Source organism: Pleurodeles waltl, chromosome 1_2 (assembly GCF_031143425.1).
Source record: "Pleurodeles waltl isolate 20211129_DDA chromosome 1_2, aPleWal1.hap1.20221129, whole genome shotgun sequence".
Lineage (NCBI taxonomy): Eukaryota > Metazoa > Chordata > Amphibia > Caudata > Salamandridae > Pleurodeles > Pleurodeles waltl.
In genome coordinates, this window is record NC_090437.1 from 728,539,671 (window position 1) to 728,558,592 (window position 18,922).

Genomic DNA, 18,922 nt, shown 5'->3' on the forward strand with positions numbered 1-18,922 from the left:
ATTACCACCAACTACTCAATTTTACCCAGTGTGAATTCAGACCCAACCTAAGTACCAAAACTGCCCTTATGGTTGCCCCAGACAACATCCACTTGAACCTAGACAAAGGAGAAAAATCCTCCTGGACCCCTACATGGTGTTCCACATGGTCTCACACCCCATCCTCATCCAGCATCTGCATGACAATGGAATAAAAGATGCATGCACCACAGAATCTGCTCTTTCCTGACTTGTAGGACTCAGTTAGTTAGCCTGGCAACCTTATCTGAGATGCGCAGGACCTCGCTCCGAGTTCCTAGCATATATGACCAAAATCTTCGACTTGATAAAGTCCAATTGTCTGATGCTGAACACCGACGAGACTGAAGTTATATCTTTGTGAAAAGCTCATCATGGAATTCTATCTGCTGGCCATCAGAGTTAGGACTGACACCACCTCCACAACCTATGCCAGAAACCTTGGGATCATCATCAACTGCAAACTTGGATATGACCGCCAAGTCAGCACCATCACTGCCTCATGCTTCCATATCCTTAAAATGCTAAGTAAGGTTTTCAAATAGCTCCCAATCACCACCCGTAAAACAGTCACTGAAGCCCTTGTCACCAGCAAGTTGGAGTATGAAAACACCCTCAATGCCGGAGTAAATGCAGAACTAACCAGAAAGTTGCAGACCATTCAGAACTCGGCAGTCAGAATCAGTCTAAACCTCCCATGCCACAGATATGCACATATCACCTCATCTCAAGGGGCTACACTGGCTAACCACACTCAAAAGAGTATAATTCAAACTCATAGAATGACCTGCCTCTACACACACGTCTCCCACTCACTTCTTAAGTTCCTCAAAAAGCTTAATACCTGGCCTTCGAGTAATCACACCAGGCCCTAGGCTTGGCTATACTATTCATACCTGCACAGTGCATTTTACATATCTACATAAAATAACATAAGAAATCAGCCTGTCATACCACTGAAAGAGTATTGCACATCAAAAACAACTGATTGTAAATACCCTATATCTGTCTCGTGTGAGTGGCAAAACAAATAGCTTTTTTTGCCTTTTTTGTCACCTGGTAAGGCGAGGTATAGAGCAGCACAAAACTACTACTGGCAATAGCGGTCAGCATGCCAAGGGCTTTGTGACCCTGCACCACAATACAGATGTACAATAACTTTCCACAGATGGCCTTATTGTAGGAGGAAAGGTCATGCCACTGCTTGAACTATAATCTGTCTAAAAGCTGCCATGCTTGTATATGTCATTTGCATTGACCACGCTCTGTCTGATGCATATGAACTCCAGTAGTAATATTGTTGCTGCTACAAAAAATACCACTGTGTTGCAAATGGGTCAAAAAGCTGTTTTCCTGGCCACACCTCTAATGGATAGTGACACTCTACTTCTTTCAGTGTTTCCCATCCCCATTACATGTTTATGAGTTATATTATGCGTCATATTCATTGGCAGGTTTTCTGCATGTCTTAATATATCAAATACTGACAGTTTTATCATGTACATTTGTTGACTGTTTTTTTTTTTTAGCAAATTTATACATTCTGAATACTTGCCCAAGAATCTGATGTGGGCTGGAGTTATTAATGTAATGTGCTGTCATCATGTACATTTACAACCTATTCTCATCTATCTTTCTACAGATCACCTTTCTTTAATTCAAGTTTTCGTGGTATGTGTGGAAGTCCAGTACAAAGAGAAGACTTTGAGTCTGTTGTAATTGAACATTCAGTTTCAGCAGGTACACCTTTACATTTTATCAGATTTATCAAATGACATAAATTGGTTTTATCCTGGAACAATGCAAATCCAAAGTAGCTCTGGTGTCTCATGTAGTAGAGGTTATAATCAAATTGGACTCACAGTGGTCATGTGTGGCTGTGGCTTTCTTTTATATCCTAAGAAATATGCTTTATCTTCTTGTCTTGTGTGTCAGAATAGGACTAACTCCCAGAATAGGATTGTAGCAAAAGAACATTGTTGGATCTCGAAATAGGACTGTCACACCTAACATATGGTGAGAGTTTTCCCCTCATTCTGTCTAGCACTGTCACAGTTGTTCAACAGGGTCTTTAAAGGGTGTTACACAGCTCCTTGATGTAGAAAGACCGTTTGGTGTAGTACAGAGGTATGAGAAATGTCTATGATATCCTCATCCTTCTCCTGCCATTTCAGGGAAACATCATTTTACTGGACCGGTAGGTGTGAATAGCCTTAAAGCTGTACCTTTCCAAGATATCCCCCTACAGTGTTTGCTGCCTTACATTCCCAATTGAATATGACGTCAGCCTTTTTTCATGTGAAATAATTTTGTGCTTCGATTATAAATAAGTTGGCTTGGGCAGGAGAAGGATGCCACACAACACACTAGCTTCCAGTATCTTTCTGTCCTCGATTCTTGGCTCTCTTTTTCTGCAGTAGGATTCCTTTGGAATTCTTTTACTGCAATACCTTATACCAGGACTTTGCTCAAGTGAGTGCAATGTTATTTTGTGCCTTTTATTGGGGCCTTTTATATCAACTTTTACGTCAACTATTATCTACAATTAACAAGAAGTTAATTTTGCCATGGGGGTTTTTCTTCCAACCAGGACCCTTTTCAGGTGAGACGTGACATCTTTCACATGCATGTTACTGTGCAAGGTGGCAGTGTGGCTAGTGGAAGGTGTCGCCATTTCTTAGGGCAATCAAGAAGTAAACTAGAGAGAACTTCACTATGTCCAGTCCTTGGAACATGTATGAATTGAGATTATATCAGTGCATAATCAAATAGTGAATATTGATGATTGAGTACAATGTAAACTCAATCAAATATATCATATGAGAATTGCAATTGAAAATGAGTGTCTAGATTTACCTGCAATGTGTTTCTGAGATATCCTCAAACGTAAGTAACTATTACATATTGCATATTTTCTTCACATACAAATAGCATTCAATTTGTAAATGATGTATTTAGTTGATTCATTATGTAGATATTGTTTTACCATTTACACCGCCAACAAGTGAATCAGAACATGTTACAATACAACATGAGCAACAAGCATCACAGATTAAGTAGAATCCAGTTGTCTTTTTAGGACCATTTATTCTGTTACATAGACATGAACTGTAATCCAAAGCAGAGACATATGTTTATCTTCTACAAATACCAGTATTGCTTACTAGATGATCAAATATAATAATATTATAGAATTCTAACATCTATAAGGTGGCTTTTATACAGCTTCCTTGTAGTTTTACCCATGATAAAACTTTTGGCTAAATAGAGCTATGATTTGAAGATTCATGATAAATGTCTTCCTTTCCAAATCAAATGTATAATTTTGCACTTAAAAAATGTTGTAGAGTAGCAGTGATTAACCATTTTTAATTATTGTGCAACACACTACACAACTCTTCTCACGTTTATCTAATTTAGCATTTTCTCACTATGATAAGTAAAATTATGTGGTATTCAACATGATATGTTTGACTACAGTCCTAGAATAACAACCACTTGCCAACCTTAAATACACCTTGAACTAAAATCCTCTTCCATGATTTGAAATCTGAGTTCTTCCTCAGACGTTTCATAGAGGTGTCTCACAGTCCATGCAAGGATGGTCTCTTGGCCACCTCTTACTCGGAAGAAAGAACATATTTTAAATCTCCCTTTAGGGCAGAGGGGCCACGCCCCCCACCTTTTGCCCCTCATGAAGAGTGTCTGTCAGGCTGAGCAAAGGTCAGCCTGACAGACACTCTTTATGTTCCGATCAGGCAGCCAAGAGCGAGACATGCACAATTTGTGCAGACTCCTGGCTGCCTGAGCTGAACTTTGCTGGGCTGAAGAGGTCACAGCTCCTATGGGCGTGACCTCCTCAGCTCAGCAAAGGTTCCTCAAGGCCCTTCGCCTCGGTAACAAGGGGAAGTGTCACCGATTGACTTCGACCTGGGCGCTTCAGGTTTAAGCCCTGAAGCGCACAGGGCGAGTGCCAATCAGTGACACCTCGTCACAGGGTGTTGAGGGGTCAGAAGTCAGCCAGAGAGGGAAGACAGCAGTCCCAACCCTCCTGGGACCTCCGAGCTGAAGGTAAGTGTGTGTGTATGTGTTTTTTAAATAAATGTTTGGTGTGCGTGTATGTTTGAATGTTGATGAGTGTTGTCAATGGATGTGCGTGCGTGCACGTGTGAATGAATATATGTGAGTGTGCTTCCTGCCCAACTCCCTCCCTCCTAAAATTACTGAGTGCCACTGATCCCTGGATTTTTCAAAGACAACTGGTTCAAATCCTTTTTTCACCAATACACCCAAGAGGTTATCATAGAGATTCCAATGTTTCTCAGTAATAATACTGTGAATAAGAGAGGCCTAGCAAAATTTGTCATTTTTTAGACCTGTAATAAGAAGATTCTTGTGAAATGTTCACATTTTACACACTTTACAGATGGGAAGTCATCTTCTTGAAAACAGTATGCCATTTAGTGCTATATGCACAGAATTTAGGGATTGCGTTTTATTGAGAATTTCAATTAGAAAATTACGATTTCTAATGTAAAAAATCATATAAGTTGGAAACAGCGATTCCCAATAGGGTCGCAAAGGACCTACCTCAATAATATCAATGTGGTAGGTTGCAATGTGAACTCATTAGAAATCACAGCCATCACAGGGATGGTGACTTGCTGGGGTCAGCAGACCAACCTATCTTTAATTACTTTTTTTAAAAGAATACTTTAAATTTTTTTTAGCTTGTTTTACTTAAAGGATTTAAAAAAATAAAACAAAACTTTTCAGTTTCAATTTTTTAAGAGTAAGCAGTGGTTTCATCATTCACAAAGGGGAACGGGTCTCATGGAGACCCCTTCTCATTAGCTTATGGTTATCACCACCCTTGAGGTGTCGGTAAAAAATTCATGTTTTTGCAACCAAAATTTATGTAGCAAAACATTCCTATACAGCAACGCAATTCGGTATTTTGATGAAATGCCCTATGCACGTCCCTTCCAAATAACGAATCGCTAAACACAAATTGTGATTCTGTAACATATTACTGAATCACAATTTGTGCTCTATACATATGGAAAAACATTTATGCGGTCAGTAATAGCCCAAAGTTGCAAATCAGATCATTTCCCATCATAAAAATGCCTTTGTATATATGCCCCTCAGTTTCTAAGGTCACACTTTACATATTGCTGTTGCATTTTCCTCATGATAAGGAAGGGAGGTGCCAGCACAGAGAGAGAAAGCAGATCCTATGCTGGTGAAAGAAGCACAAGCACTTTTCTGTATAGTGAGCTCTGGTTGAGATGCTGCAAACTTGCTCAAAGCCTGCCTAATAAGCAGGGAGCAGCCAACCACAGAATGATCTCTTTATGAGCCAGCAATGGCAGCTACAGCACAGGTTGAGCATTCTGGTTGTTTAGCGAGCTTCAGACGTTCTCTCTGGGTGCTAATAAATGTATGTGCAGACATATTTGGCTACGAAAGATGCATAGCTAAAATTCAATGGGGCAATTGCCTTTTAAGAAAAAAAAACGTGAACAAGATTGTTGGTTCCATTGTGCAAGAGAAGGAGGAACTGTGTTCTGCCGGGCTCTCATTTTCAATTTCAAAGACTTCCTGAGTAAACAATGTGAAACAGTACAGGGCCTTGCTGCATTCATACAAGGTGCACAGTCTTTCTCCATCATACAAGCCTTGATGATAGAAAGTCTATTAACCATCTATGTCGAACACATATCACACTTCTTCAGCGGCAGCTGGTGATCTATAAAAGTGGTGAGGCATAATAATAGCCCGGAGTTTACCTCATTTTTTCTAAATTTGCCTTGAGAGGCGACGTTATGCTGTTAGTTACCTTCATAGTGTTAATGCAGACATTTTTGTTATGGGAACCTGTTGCCAAAAATTACACACAGTATTCCAGAACCAGAAATGTGCCACTGATATTTCCCATACATCATGAATGACCCATATGTCAAAAAATAACCTCCAGTATTTCAGAGGCAGCATTTAAAATTCTTTTTTTTCCCCTGCCCACCCCTTCGGCTCCAGTATGCCTTGACTGCCATGCCTAAGGCAAAAAAATGTCTCCAGTATGCCAGCATAAGCACTATCATTTTGTCATAGGTGTCCCTTCATGTCAAGTACTTCTTCCATATTTTAGGGTCTGCATTTTGCCTTGGGTGCTCTCCCATGTCAGGAATTGCTTCCACAGTGCCAGTGAAAGCATTTTGCCACAGGTGCCTCTATGCCAAGTATTTCATCCCGTATACAAGCACCAGCATTTTTACCTAGTGACCATGCCAAGAATTACCTTGAGAATGTTGGGACCTATGATTTGTCATGTGCGTCCTTTCTTATAGCAAGAATTATGTTCAGTATGCCAGCTGCAGCATGTTACCTTGGGTGCCGCCACAAGCTCAGAATTATATTGAGTATGTTATGATCTAGGGCATGCTCCCAATGATAAACATGCAAACAAACACACACACTCTTGCTCAATCAGACTCTCTCACTCATTCTCACTTGCTCTCGCAATAACTCTTTTCCTCCCTCTCACTGTAACTCACACTCTTTCATTCATAGTTACTCCCACTGACAGTTACTTACACACAAACCTACTCAGACTCACTGGTTCTCACTGTCACTTACATACATACGCACCCTTTCACACTCAATGACTGTGCTCTGGTGCAGCTGCTGCCCCATTGATAGTTACACAGCTAATACCTTTATATGCTCTTTCACCATCTCCAATCATGCACTCCTTGTAAAGTACTCTTACTGCTTCATTCACTGCCTCACAGTAACTTACAATTATTCACGCACTATTTGAAACTCCGATTTCCACTCACATTTACTATCATTGACACTCACAAACACATTAAAAAATACTCTAACTCAATCTCAGTCACTGTCAGTGACTCACAAACATACTCACACAGATGAACAGAGAAACAACATTTTTTACGTACTTTGCTCCCTTAAATGGCTACCCAAAGGCTCCATGGCAACAGCAGAACAGGAATCTGTTACTGGACTTTGGAACCAGCAACACATGATTTCCAATGAGGAAACAGCCAGAGCATCTGGGCTGGGTTTGAAAAGAGGAGGACCCACTTCAGTACATCCCCCAGCTTCTTGATTGGACTTGAAACACAGCCCTATAGGAAGATGGAACAGTGCTTGGGATCTTGCCCCTATTGCACTGTGTGGCTCCTCACTGGCATCAGGGATACACATTTTAGCAGATATACTGTGCTTCCTAGGACATGCTTAGTATGTTTGCTACATAAAATGCCTGTGTTAGGGGATAGTAGCTGAACTACCCCTCACATGTGCAATCCAGACACTCAACTACAAAGTGTTGTATTTTGAAACAACACTCTGTAGCTGGATCGTCCTTCAGTCCCCTCCCCCTCCTCCTCCTGTCATCGGTAGCCTGAAGAGGAGGCTGACCTGTGAACTGACCGTATTCATAAAAACATTAAACTGTTGTTTCCATGAACACTGCTCAGTTAAATCTGTGGCATCACAAGAAGCAGGGCTATTTCCCCTGGCCCCTGGTAAGGAGTCCGTGATGCACTACTTGCACGAATGTCGTCAGTGTTCTTGCCCCACACAGTCCTTAAAATCTAAATTAGATGTCATTATGATTAAGTCACATGTGAGGTCTCAGCCAATATGGGTTTCACACAGCTTTTTCATAATCATAACAGTGGCCCCCAGGGTTGAACTTACAGTGGAAAATAACACTAACCGAAGTCTGCAAAGAAAAAAAACAGAGAACTAGAGGAACAGCTGCCACCCTTTAGATTAGAACATGGATTGCATGTATTGAAGGTCCACACACTCTTGCATTTACCATTTCATTTCCTTGCCTTTTTTCATTATGCAGTTTTCATCCTTCCCTCTGTATTTCATTATGATCCAGTTGTTAAGTACCACCTTATTTACATTGTATACCTGCACCAAGTTCTGTAGCCTGACTTTTACAAGTAAAAAAACAAACATAAGGATTGATGTACTGAAACAGAATTCAGCAAATATTTATTTATGTTACATTAAGTGAATTTATGCAGCACATTCCAACCACTTGCATTAACCAAAAGCACTTTCAGAATATGTACACCCTATATAGTTCTCAGATTGTCATTGACGAAAGTCAGAGAGGTCTGTTTATACTGGATTTACTTAATTTTCGTATTCTGCAGAAGTGAATCATACTGTACTTGGGGCTGGTAAGGTTGACATAGGCTTGTGTATTGTTTAATAATGGAATGTATTAGATAGTTACCGGCTACATAATGTTATCGATCAGTGTGTAGCGTTATGTGCATAGAAGTGTGTGCTGAATACATTGCTGTTGTTTCAATTCTGCTTGGGTGTTCATTGCACTTCGTTCATGAGGCATTGTTATCCATTACGTGGCTTTAAAGCTTTTATGTGTTTATGTGGGTGTGATAATTTTTAAGTGACCTTCTATTAGATCATGGGTATGTAGAATGGTGAGACAGTATAGATATGTCAGTACAAGGTAAATTGTTGAAAAATAAAAATTACAAATATATAGCTAGCAGTGTGCCTTGAAGCTAAATTGTGGGCATAACGGTGTTGGGTTGTGCCTAGTTTGTATTGTTCTTATGGAACCATATGTGACTGTAACTTGCAGTGCAGGAGACAATGAGCTGGCCATGTTTAGCCCACAAGATGGCTTGTAGCCATGTTGTGTACATGGTGAAGTTAGTATGTTGTACTACTGCTGTAAAGCATTATTCAAGTGTGACTTGATGTTGAGATGGCACTGAAGTGGAAATGTTGCACCAACCAGATGGTTTGTGTTAGACCTGAGAGCCTTAGGGTAGTCACCCCTAACTTTTTGCCTGCCTCCCTCCACTTTTTGGATACTGTTTTTGCTGGTTTTTAGACTCTGCGCACTTTACCACTGCTAACCAGTGCTAAAGTGCATATGCTCTCTCCCTTTAAACATGGTAACTTTGGATCATACCTGATTGAACTATTTAATCTCCTTATAAGACCCTAGTAATGTGCACTACAGGTGCCTAGGGCCTGTAGATTAAATGCTACTAGTGGATCTGCAGCACTGGTTGTGCCACCCACTCAAGTAGCCCCCTTAACCTTGTCTCAGGCTTGCCATTGCAAGACCTGTGGGTGCAGTTTCACTGCCACCCCGACTTGGCATTTAAAAGTACTTCCCAAGCCTAGAACTCCCCTTTTTCTACATATAAGTCACCCCTAATGTGTGCCCTAGGTAACCCCTAGAGCAGGGTGCTGTGTAGGTAAAAGGCAGGACATGTACTTATGTAGCTATATGTCCTGGTAGTGTAAAACTCCTAAATTCGTTTTTACACTACTGTGAGGCCTGCTCCCTTCATAGGCTAACATTGGGGCTGCCCTCATACACTGTTGAAGTGGCAGCTGCTGATCTGAAAGGAGCAGGAAGGTCATATTTAGTATGGCCAGAATGGTAATACAAAGTCCTGCTGACTGGTGAAGTCGGATTTAATATTACTATTCTAGAAATGCCACTTTTAGAAAGTGAGCATTTCTTTGCACTTAAATCTTTCTGTGCCTTACAATCCACGTCTGGCTGGGCTTGGTTGACAGCTCCTTGTGCATTCACTCAGACACACCCCAAACACAGGGTACTCAGCCTCACTTGCATACATCTGCATTTTGAATGGGTCTTCCTGGGCTGGGAGGGTGGAGGGCCTGCTCTCACACAAAGGACTGCCACACCCCCTACTGGGACCCTGGCAGACAGGATTGAACTGAAAGGGGACCTGGGGCACTTCTTAGCCACTCTTTGAAGTCTCCCCCACTTCAAAGGCAATTTGGGTATAACACAGGGCCTCTGCCCTACCTCATCAGACACTTGCTGGAGAAGAAACCTGAACCAGAAACTACATCCCTGAAGTCTCAGGACCAAAAAGACTTCCCTCTTTCGCTTGGACGCTCCGTGCGCCGAACATTTCGACGCACAGCTTGTTCCGCGGTGAGAAAAACGCCGCACACTGACGCTGATCGACGCGACGCTCTTGGGACGACCGAAAATCCAATGCACGGCTTCGCAAGGACAACGCCGCCCGACCTCTAGAGGAGAAATCGACGCGACGCCTGCCGTGAGATCGTAATTTCGACGCGCAGCCCAGCAGAACGACGCGCAGCCGGAAAACAAGCAGGAAAATCCACGCACAGACCCGGGACATCTGGTAATCCCCGCGATCCACGAAAAGAGACTGTCCGCGCGCCGGAAAACAACGCATGACTTCCCTGCATGGAAAATAACGACGCAAGTCCGTGTGTGCTGAGGAGAAATCGACGCACACACCCTTTTTCCACGCACCTCTTCTTTTGTGGCCCTCTGAGGAGATTTTTCCACCCTAAACCAGGTACTTGTGCTTGAAAGAGACTTTGTTTATATTCTAAAGACTTAAGACACTGTATATCACTTTTCAGTGATATCTCTACAATTTCCCATTGCAACTTTATTCTTTTTGACCTACAATTATCCTGATAAATATATATATATTTTTCTAAACACTGTGTGGTGTATTTTTGTGGTGCTATATGGTGGTATTGTATGATTTATTGCACAAATACTTTACACATTGCCTTCTAAGTTAAGCCTGACTGCTCGTGCCAAGCTACCAGAGGGTGGGCACAGGATAATCTTGGATTGTGTGTGACTTACCCTGACTAGAGTGAGGGCTTTTGCTTGGACAGAGGGTAACCTGACTGCCAACCAAAAAACCAATTTCTAACAGTTTGGATCCTATTTCTGCACATGACAGTGCATAGATTTGTGTCTAATATATATAGCTGTTATAGATGATCTAGGAGATCTTTTGAGTCTAGGCTTGCCCTGTGGTAAAGAACCATAAAGAGAGGCAATTGCTAGCTATGTAATGTAATGTTCATTCATTGCAGAATGCCTACATGGTTGAGCTCTATATATTATCATGGAATAAATAAATAACCTGTCAATGGATGCTCTATTTTTGACTGTTGCTAAATATAAGGCCAACAATACAAACAGAAGCAAGCTACGATGTACCCTTCCTCCCAGATGTGCAACATCACCATGACTCTCTGTCTCACCCATCACTTAGACACAATCCAGGAAGGGCAGAAGAGCCAGAAAGTGTGACTTTCAGAATGCAGAGAGTTGTATAAGATAGAAATCACAAGAAGGTGTGGTATCCTCCCCACTTTTGACACTTCGTAATAAATCCTATTAAATCCATCTACAGGCTATGTTTTACCCAGCAATGCCATCACCCAGGCAGTCCAGGAAACATCCATCAAATTCATCCAAGCATCAGTGGGAGTTTTGGTCCTACATGCATTTAGTTTGGAAAATTGATAAACCCACTGCCCTCAGTGCAAGTGAATACTCCAAGCAACTCAGATTTGCCCCACCAAACACATCTTGAAATCCTTCTATCTCAATCCACTGGCAGCAAAGCAGCCACATTCTAAGCTCAATACGATTTGTAGGGCTGCATCCAGAGAGGTTGAGACAGTGTGGAATAGGGCTAATATGAATCAAAACATTCTTCTGCCCACCAGTGAGTGCTTGGAACAGGATCACATGTTCATGACATCCCTTTCCCCAAACATTGGCGTGACAAGTGGCCTCATTCTGACAATATTCCTGCCACTGGCAATGAATACCCACCTGTGGGCCCCTCAGCAGATACTCCAGCTGAATAATATGTATTCCAAAGGGTCTGTCATAAAGGTAAATTTACATATGAATAAAACTACACTGTAAATTTACCCTTATGCTATCAAGTATATATACTACTTTTGGTTATTCACCATTTCCAAGAGTAGATATACTACAAAGTGTGAAGTTATATGTCTTTGCCCCTGAAACATGGGGTGGAGCCATATTTATGAATCTAAAGTTACTACTTTTAGGGCCAGATGTATGATTCTGGCCCATTGCGATTCGGTAATTGCGATTTTAAAGAAATCGCTATTACCGACTCGCAAAGGGCCATGTATCACATTTGCGAATCGGTAATAGCGATTTCTTAAAAATCGCAAATGCAATTAACGAATCGCAAATTGTGATACTGGCCCCATTCGCAGCTATGGGCCTGTTGGCCCATAGCTGCGAATTTCTTGCCTTTCCAAAATTGCGATTTCTGAACCAGAAATCGCAATTTTGGAAATGCAAAAGGCCAGGGTGCTGGGGGCCTTAGGCCCCCTCTCCTGCACCCCATTTTTTTTTTTTTAACATGTAAAGTACACACATGCCAAAAGGGCATGTGTGCTTTACATGTTACATTTAAAAATGCAGTTTTACTGCATTTTTAAATTTTGCACCAGGTTACCACCTGGTTGCAGACCATGGTATTTTGCATGTGTAAAATACCATTCTGTGAAAAATCGCAATTTGCGATTTTTTGCAGAATTGCCTTGCGACCTGAATTTTGCGAATCGCAAATTGTGATTCGCAAAATCCAGGTCGCAAAGCAAAAAATCACAATTTTTTCGATTTCTAGTTTTGTGGTCTACGAATGCCTTTGATGCATTGCAGACCACTATTTTGCACTCGCAAACGGCCGATTTTGCTGTTTGCGAGTGCAAAATCTTTTGATACATCTGGCCCTTAACTCCTTCACAGTAGGCAGAATTCTCCGCCAGTGGAGCAGAGATCACTCTATTGTAAAGTAAAGGGGAATTTTAAAAAGTTAAAAATGTAAAAAGAGAGAAAATAGTTTTTGTGTTAAATAGTAATGTAAATTAATTTTATATGATGGTTATAGAACTATATTTGAATTACTTCAGCACTAATAATTCAATTTTGAATTAAATATTTAATTAATTGAAATATATCAAATTAAATTAAAATAAGTATTTAACTTTTATAAAAACAAATTCCACCTAAAGCTGAATGTTTATATGCGTTTACTATGTGTTACAAATTGCAAACATTTAGTATAGAATAACGTTAAATAAATTTACATGTTTATATAAATGAAGTAATAAATTATCTTGTCATAAAAATATTTTTTAACATTACATAAATGTATATCTACATTTTAAAAAGTTGAAATAAATTAACTTATCTAAATATTACTTTCTATGAGATTTCATTTTTAGTCTCTGATTCAGGTATTTTCTGTGGGAGGATTTTGTGGTACTACTGACTAGCCATGTGTGGTGCCCAACTTACTCCAGGTCTGCATTGGAGAACATTTATCAGTGTTATGGGTCCTTTTTGGTTTTAGTAGCTTCAGAAAAGCAATTTGTGAATGTCAACTTGCTTTGTCTTTGGAGGGTGGGTGTCTATGCTCCCTAGACCCCTCATTCCACCTTTCTAAACCCCTCCCATTTGGTAGTAAGTATTCCTAATTTTCAGCCATGCCTAGTCCCTCCACCATTTACTACTAATTAGCAACCTTACATTTGTTAGGATCTCCACAGAGAAAAAAATAGGACAGGGGCAGGTGGAGTTTTTCACCTGTAGGTTTGTGAATATATTTTTGTATAAGTAATATTACTGCAGTACTACTTTATGTATTAAAAAAGTGCAATTTGTGAACCAGGTCACAGAAATTACTCCTGGATGACTGTCCTTTCATCCCTAATGTACCATTTCAGGGTGGGCGAGAATACTGTGTTTTCCATGACTTTTCCCATGCAGCCTTCTAGAGGTAATATGTATAACAAAAATGAAGGAGTAAGGTTTTATTTTTGCTTTTCATGGCTGTTGTATAATTCATTACCCGTGACCTTTTGAGAACTGCATAAAGTGAAGTTACAAACAGTCACATGAGTGGAAATCATCATTTCTCTTGTTAATGGCATGTTGGCATCTTTCATGATTCTATGAAAATGTCGTTTTCTCATGGATTTTAGTTGGTGGCAGAAGAACATCATGTAACTGTGGACTACATATGGCCTAATGCACACCCTCACTACTGCTTGCCAGTGACACTGCCTTCCCAGGGCAATAAACCAACATGGAGAGCAGAAATCTGGCCTTTGCCCTCTGCATATCACTTCAGCAATTCAAACTTTACTGACGACCACTGGTAACACCTCCTATAATGATTGCATACTAGGAGTCACCCCCACTTCTGGGAGAAGCAGGCTTGGCAGGCCACACCGCAGAGCAGCCATATTGAATTGACTTAGGCAAGCATACATTCATTGAGACATTTTCTAATCAGACACAGGCCCTCATTACGAACATGGCGGTTCAGACCACATGCCGCCTGTGGCGGAAACTACCCCCACCGGCATGGCGGTCTGAACTGCCGTATCCTGAACAAGGGAGGGCCGCCACAGGTGGCCCTCCACCACCACCAGGCTACCGCTGACAGGCAGCCTGACAATGGTGGATTACTTTATCAGACAGGGCAGCGCTGCTTGGGTGATCTGCCCCCGGTGCCCCTGCACTGCCCATCCACTTGGCATTGGCAGTGCAGGGGCCGCTGTGCAGTGCCCAGTTGCGCAGGTCACTGCCCGATTTACCGGCAGTGATCTGCGTGACGGGTGCTGCTGCACCCACCGCACAGCGGCATTGACGTCGGCAATGTCCCGGGGCTGCATTCTGCTGGGCTGGCGGGCAGAAACAGTGTATCCGCCCGGCGGCCCAGCAGAATGTAAATTATTCGGCCGGCGGGGTACCAAGGGGGCTGGCGGTCTGTGATAACTGCCAGCATGAACACTGCAGGGTTTCCCGCCATGTCCATAATGACCCCCATAGTTTTAAAGTATTTTAGAGAGACAGCATATTTGTATGTCAAGCAATTACAAATATGAACCATTGCTGGTAAATAGATTTATTACTGTGTTCAATAACTCATATAATAATTTATTATATGATCCACACATAACATTTATTCTTGGCAATAGCGAATGAATATTAATAACTCAAAATTAGTCCCCATCGGGTTTCTGATTGATGTCATAGACAACTTTTTTTTTAAACACACTTTATAGAGCTTTAACAGTTACATTAAAGGCACATTGGGAGCTTCAGTTGTGCTGTATTGTTTCTTTGTTACAGGGATAATTGTCTAAGCAATGGTAGTATCTCATGTTGATGATACAGGGGAGCTATTAATTCAATCATTGAAACATGTAATTGAATATAGTCAATGCCTGTATTATTACAGTGACAGTGTCCCCGCTCTCTTCATGCTGCAGCACAGTGTAGGTGCTCCCAGTCCGTGTGCCCACCCCAACCCTTCCTCCCCCCTCGTGCATCATGCCACCCCAGTAGTCTAATGTGTAACTATTGTCTGTCGCTGTGTCAGGTGTCTCCAGGTGAGTCCTGCCCTCCATCCTCTGACCCCGCTCACAAAGTTTGGGTGTCAGATGGTGGGGAAGTGGAGTGTCCTGCCAGGTATATAATAAGCTAATTGTCTCCTGAGCTTCGTGGGGATGGTGCACCATCTAGAAGCGGTTCACCCAGATTCTTCAGCATGCACAGCAGGGTGCTACAGGCCTCGGCCTTCTCAATCGAGCCCTGGCCCCACTTGGATTCCTGATATCTCACCTTCTCCTCTGCCTTCACCCACCTCAACAACTCCTTCTTCCAGGCTGTGCTCTGGGGCCCCCTCATCGCTTTTCAATTCCTTTTTATCTCTCATTTAGCCAGCAGAAGTGCTAAATCCTGGAATTGATTGGACACTTTAAGCTGAGCCGTATAAGAATAACCACTGAGCAAACAATGTCTGGGATCACAGGGAACTTCACGGTCATTGACCTCTGTTAGCATGTTGACAATGAATTTCCAGAATTCCCTCTGAGCTGGACAGACCCACAGCATGTGAAACAATTCTGCCACTTCTTCTCCGCAGCATGGGCATCTGGTTTCCATCAGGCCAAGATGCCTCTCAAGCCTGCCCGGCGTCATGTATGCTGTATGTAAGACATGCAGGTTTATAAGCTTAAACATTGCCTTTCTAGAGACTTTAGGTATCCAGGTCAGTATGTCCCCCTCATTTTTCATCCGTAATTATTGTATCAAGTCCTCTTCCCATTTTCATTTAAGGGCTGTAAAGGGTTGACAAAGGTCTGCTCGTACCCTCCTACAAAGGCATGTCACAGCTTTGCATGTGCCAGTAGCACTTGTCAGAAATTGACAGACACCAGAGTGGGGAGGCTCTGCACTCCCCCTTCTGCCAATGCTTACTGATTGCCTCAGTGACTATGAAGGAGAAAGTGTCCTTGGGGTAAGTCATGGCTAGCTCTAAATTCCTGGAATGGTAGGAGGGTGTCAGCTTTGAATAAGGTCCCCATGGAGGTCACCCCGCTTCTATCCTGCTAGAGAGTCCCCTCAAACCACCCCCAGAGGTAATGCTGATAAGAACTGCAGTGGGATGTCAGGGGTCTAAGGTGTAGAACAGCCCGATCTGCGGAGATAACGCAACCGACAGCTGCGCAGCACATTTAATTCAGTGAGGGCTAGAGGTTGGTAGGAGGGTCAAGGTGAAATACAATTCTGGCTAAAGTCTGCAAGTCTGGAGGAAAAGGGTGCGACCTCTTTGTCCGGCATTGTACATTTAGCTATCCACTGAGTCAACCACTGTCATAGTTGGACTCTTACTCCAGACAAGACTGCTGGTTTAAGGATGACAGTACTTATGTTTGTAGGCGACTATGCCAAACCTACAACAAAACGCAACTGTTGTCCCAACCCTTCCGGCTCACAAGCAGCACCTCACCAAAAACCCCTAACAGTCAAAAGTGATTTGTGGCAGCCTTTAAGCATGGACTCAAAAGCCTTACATCTCAGGGAGCGTTGTGGTTAAACAGAGATTACCCCTTTCTCACATTAACAGCATGTCTCAGTCACACACAGGCAAAGAAGAAGATGCAGTAGTTTCAACAAGGTTTATTTTAGTTAAACTGCAATCTGCGATAAGTTATATGGGCTGCAATGATTGCAATAATGAACAACGCAAGAACCAGAATAGTAAAGACAAGAGTCATTAATATAAAGTCCCCCACCATCTTGCAATATCACGAAATAACATGGAGTGTGCAATATGTTACCCTAATACCCTAGCATGTAGGCCTTACCCCTAACCTAGAAGAGAGCTAGGTAAGTTAAACCTCAATCTGCCAATGCCATGTCCATGAGAAGAGCCCCCAACCCTCGTTACCTTGGAATGAGGTCTCTAGCTCAGGAACACAAAGACTGGGTCAGTGTCAAGGCGACGTGCTGCATTGATAGCGATATTCTATCTGATAAAGTGAGTAATATATAAACAGATCTGCTTGGACCCCTGACGTAGGTTTGTTCCCAAACAATAGATACCAAGACGTGCTTGGAACAGTAATTAGTATAAATAATTACCTTGAAAGTGTGAAGAGGGAAAGTACCTCCAGTTTGTTTGTATTTATCACCTGAACTTGAGGCCTTAGCGCAGTGGCACTGATAAGGAAAATCAAAACATGGGCCTAAGCCAAAACAAGGCAGCCATCTTAAAATAATTAATTAAATAAATGCGCTAAAACAGAGCAAGCTAAGTAGGGTAAAAGTCACTGGGTGACGGGTGCACGAGTCTGCAAGCCACAAGCTAAGCTAACTCCTGTATACCATTAATACAAACTAGGATTCACTACACCACTGCAACTGACCCATCAAGTAATAGGCCTCAAAGTCAGGGATGGCAATTCCCCCGTCTGCCGCAGGCCTCTGAAGCACCACAAGTGCTCGTCTCCATCTGCTGGAGCCCCATAGGAAGCCAACAATCAATACATTTATTTCTTTGAAGAATGCACCCGGGACCCAGTGTGGGAGAGTAGCAAAGAAACAAAGTAGTTGAGATATAGCCATCATTTTTATTAGGGCGGCTCATCCTGCCACTGGCATGGGCAATGACCCCCGGACTCCATGCACTGCCCGCCCTATATTCCCCTCTATAACGTCTACTCGATTGTGATAAATGTGCACTCCCAGGTGAGCCAGGCAGCGCGGCTCCCACTGAAGATCACCAAGGTCCTGGGGGCAGCCCTGTCAGCCATCATAAGGAAGAAACTGGACTTTTGCCAGTTGACTCTGAGCACAGAGAGTGAGCTGCAATTATCCAATAGGCGCTTCACTCCCTGAGAAGCCCCCACCGCATCCCCCAAGAATAGCAGTAGATCATCTGCATATAGTGCAATGTGATGATCACACCCAGATGCCCACAGGCTTCTGTAGGCATTTCCGCTCAAGCCATACATGTGAGTGGTTCGATAGCAAGGGCAAAAAGAAGGGGGGGATAGCAGGCAACCATGTTTGGTTCCTCTCTCTACCGATAACTTTCCAAGACAGATTGACCGACACGGACCCTCGCTTGCAGCATGGTATAGAGCAATTGGGTCCAGGCTACTAAGTGCTTCCCAAGGCCAAACGTATGTAGAACTTCATATAGGTACGGCCATTTCAAGCTTTCTCAAAGTCTACAGTGAAAATCGCTGAGCTATTCTTATTGTAAGTGTCATCATCGAGTAGTAAGAATAGTCTACAGATAATAAGGGTCTTATTTCATCATGGAATAAATCCTGCCTGATCTCGATGGACCAAGTAGGGCATGCGATGTAGTAGGCCAGGATTTTATTAAGTATCTTGTAATCTACTGGCATCATCGACAAGGGTCAATAAGCTGTCACGTCGACGGACAATTTTCCAGAGTGATAAGGACCTCCTGAGCCAACAAGGGTAGAGTCCCATTTTTTCTAGCCTCCTCGTACGTGCTAACCAGCCTCAGCCTTAATGTTGCCACATACACCTGTTGTTGTGTTGCCTGGAACACCATTCAGTTCTGGGGTCTTATTTCCAGCCATGCTTGTATTGGCTGCTTTCACCTTGGGGATCATGATTGCTTGTCTTAATGGCTCCGACTCTTGACGTGATAATGTCAGGAGAGTGATTTGT

At 42.5% G+C, this 18,922-nt stretch overlaps 1 protein-coding gene across 1 annotated transcript in view; it reads left to right on the forward strand.

Moving 5' to 3' along the window:
- GUCY1A1 (guanylate cyclase 1 soluble subunit alpha 1) overlaps positions 1–18,922 on the forward strand; it is a 465,791-nt gene that overhangs the window by 287,497 nt on the left and 159,372 nt on the right. The window contains exon 4 of the mRNA XM_069243102.1: positions 1,661–1,758. Coding sequence (XP_069099203.1) covers positions 1,661–1,758 — 98 coding nt within the window. The remainder of the gene's footprint in view (positions 1–1,660; positions 1,759–18,922) is intronic.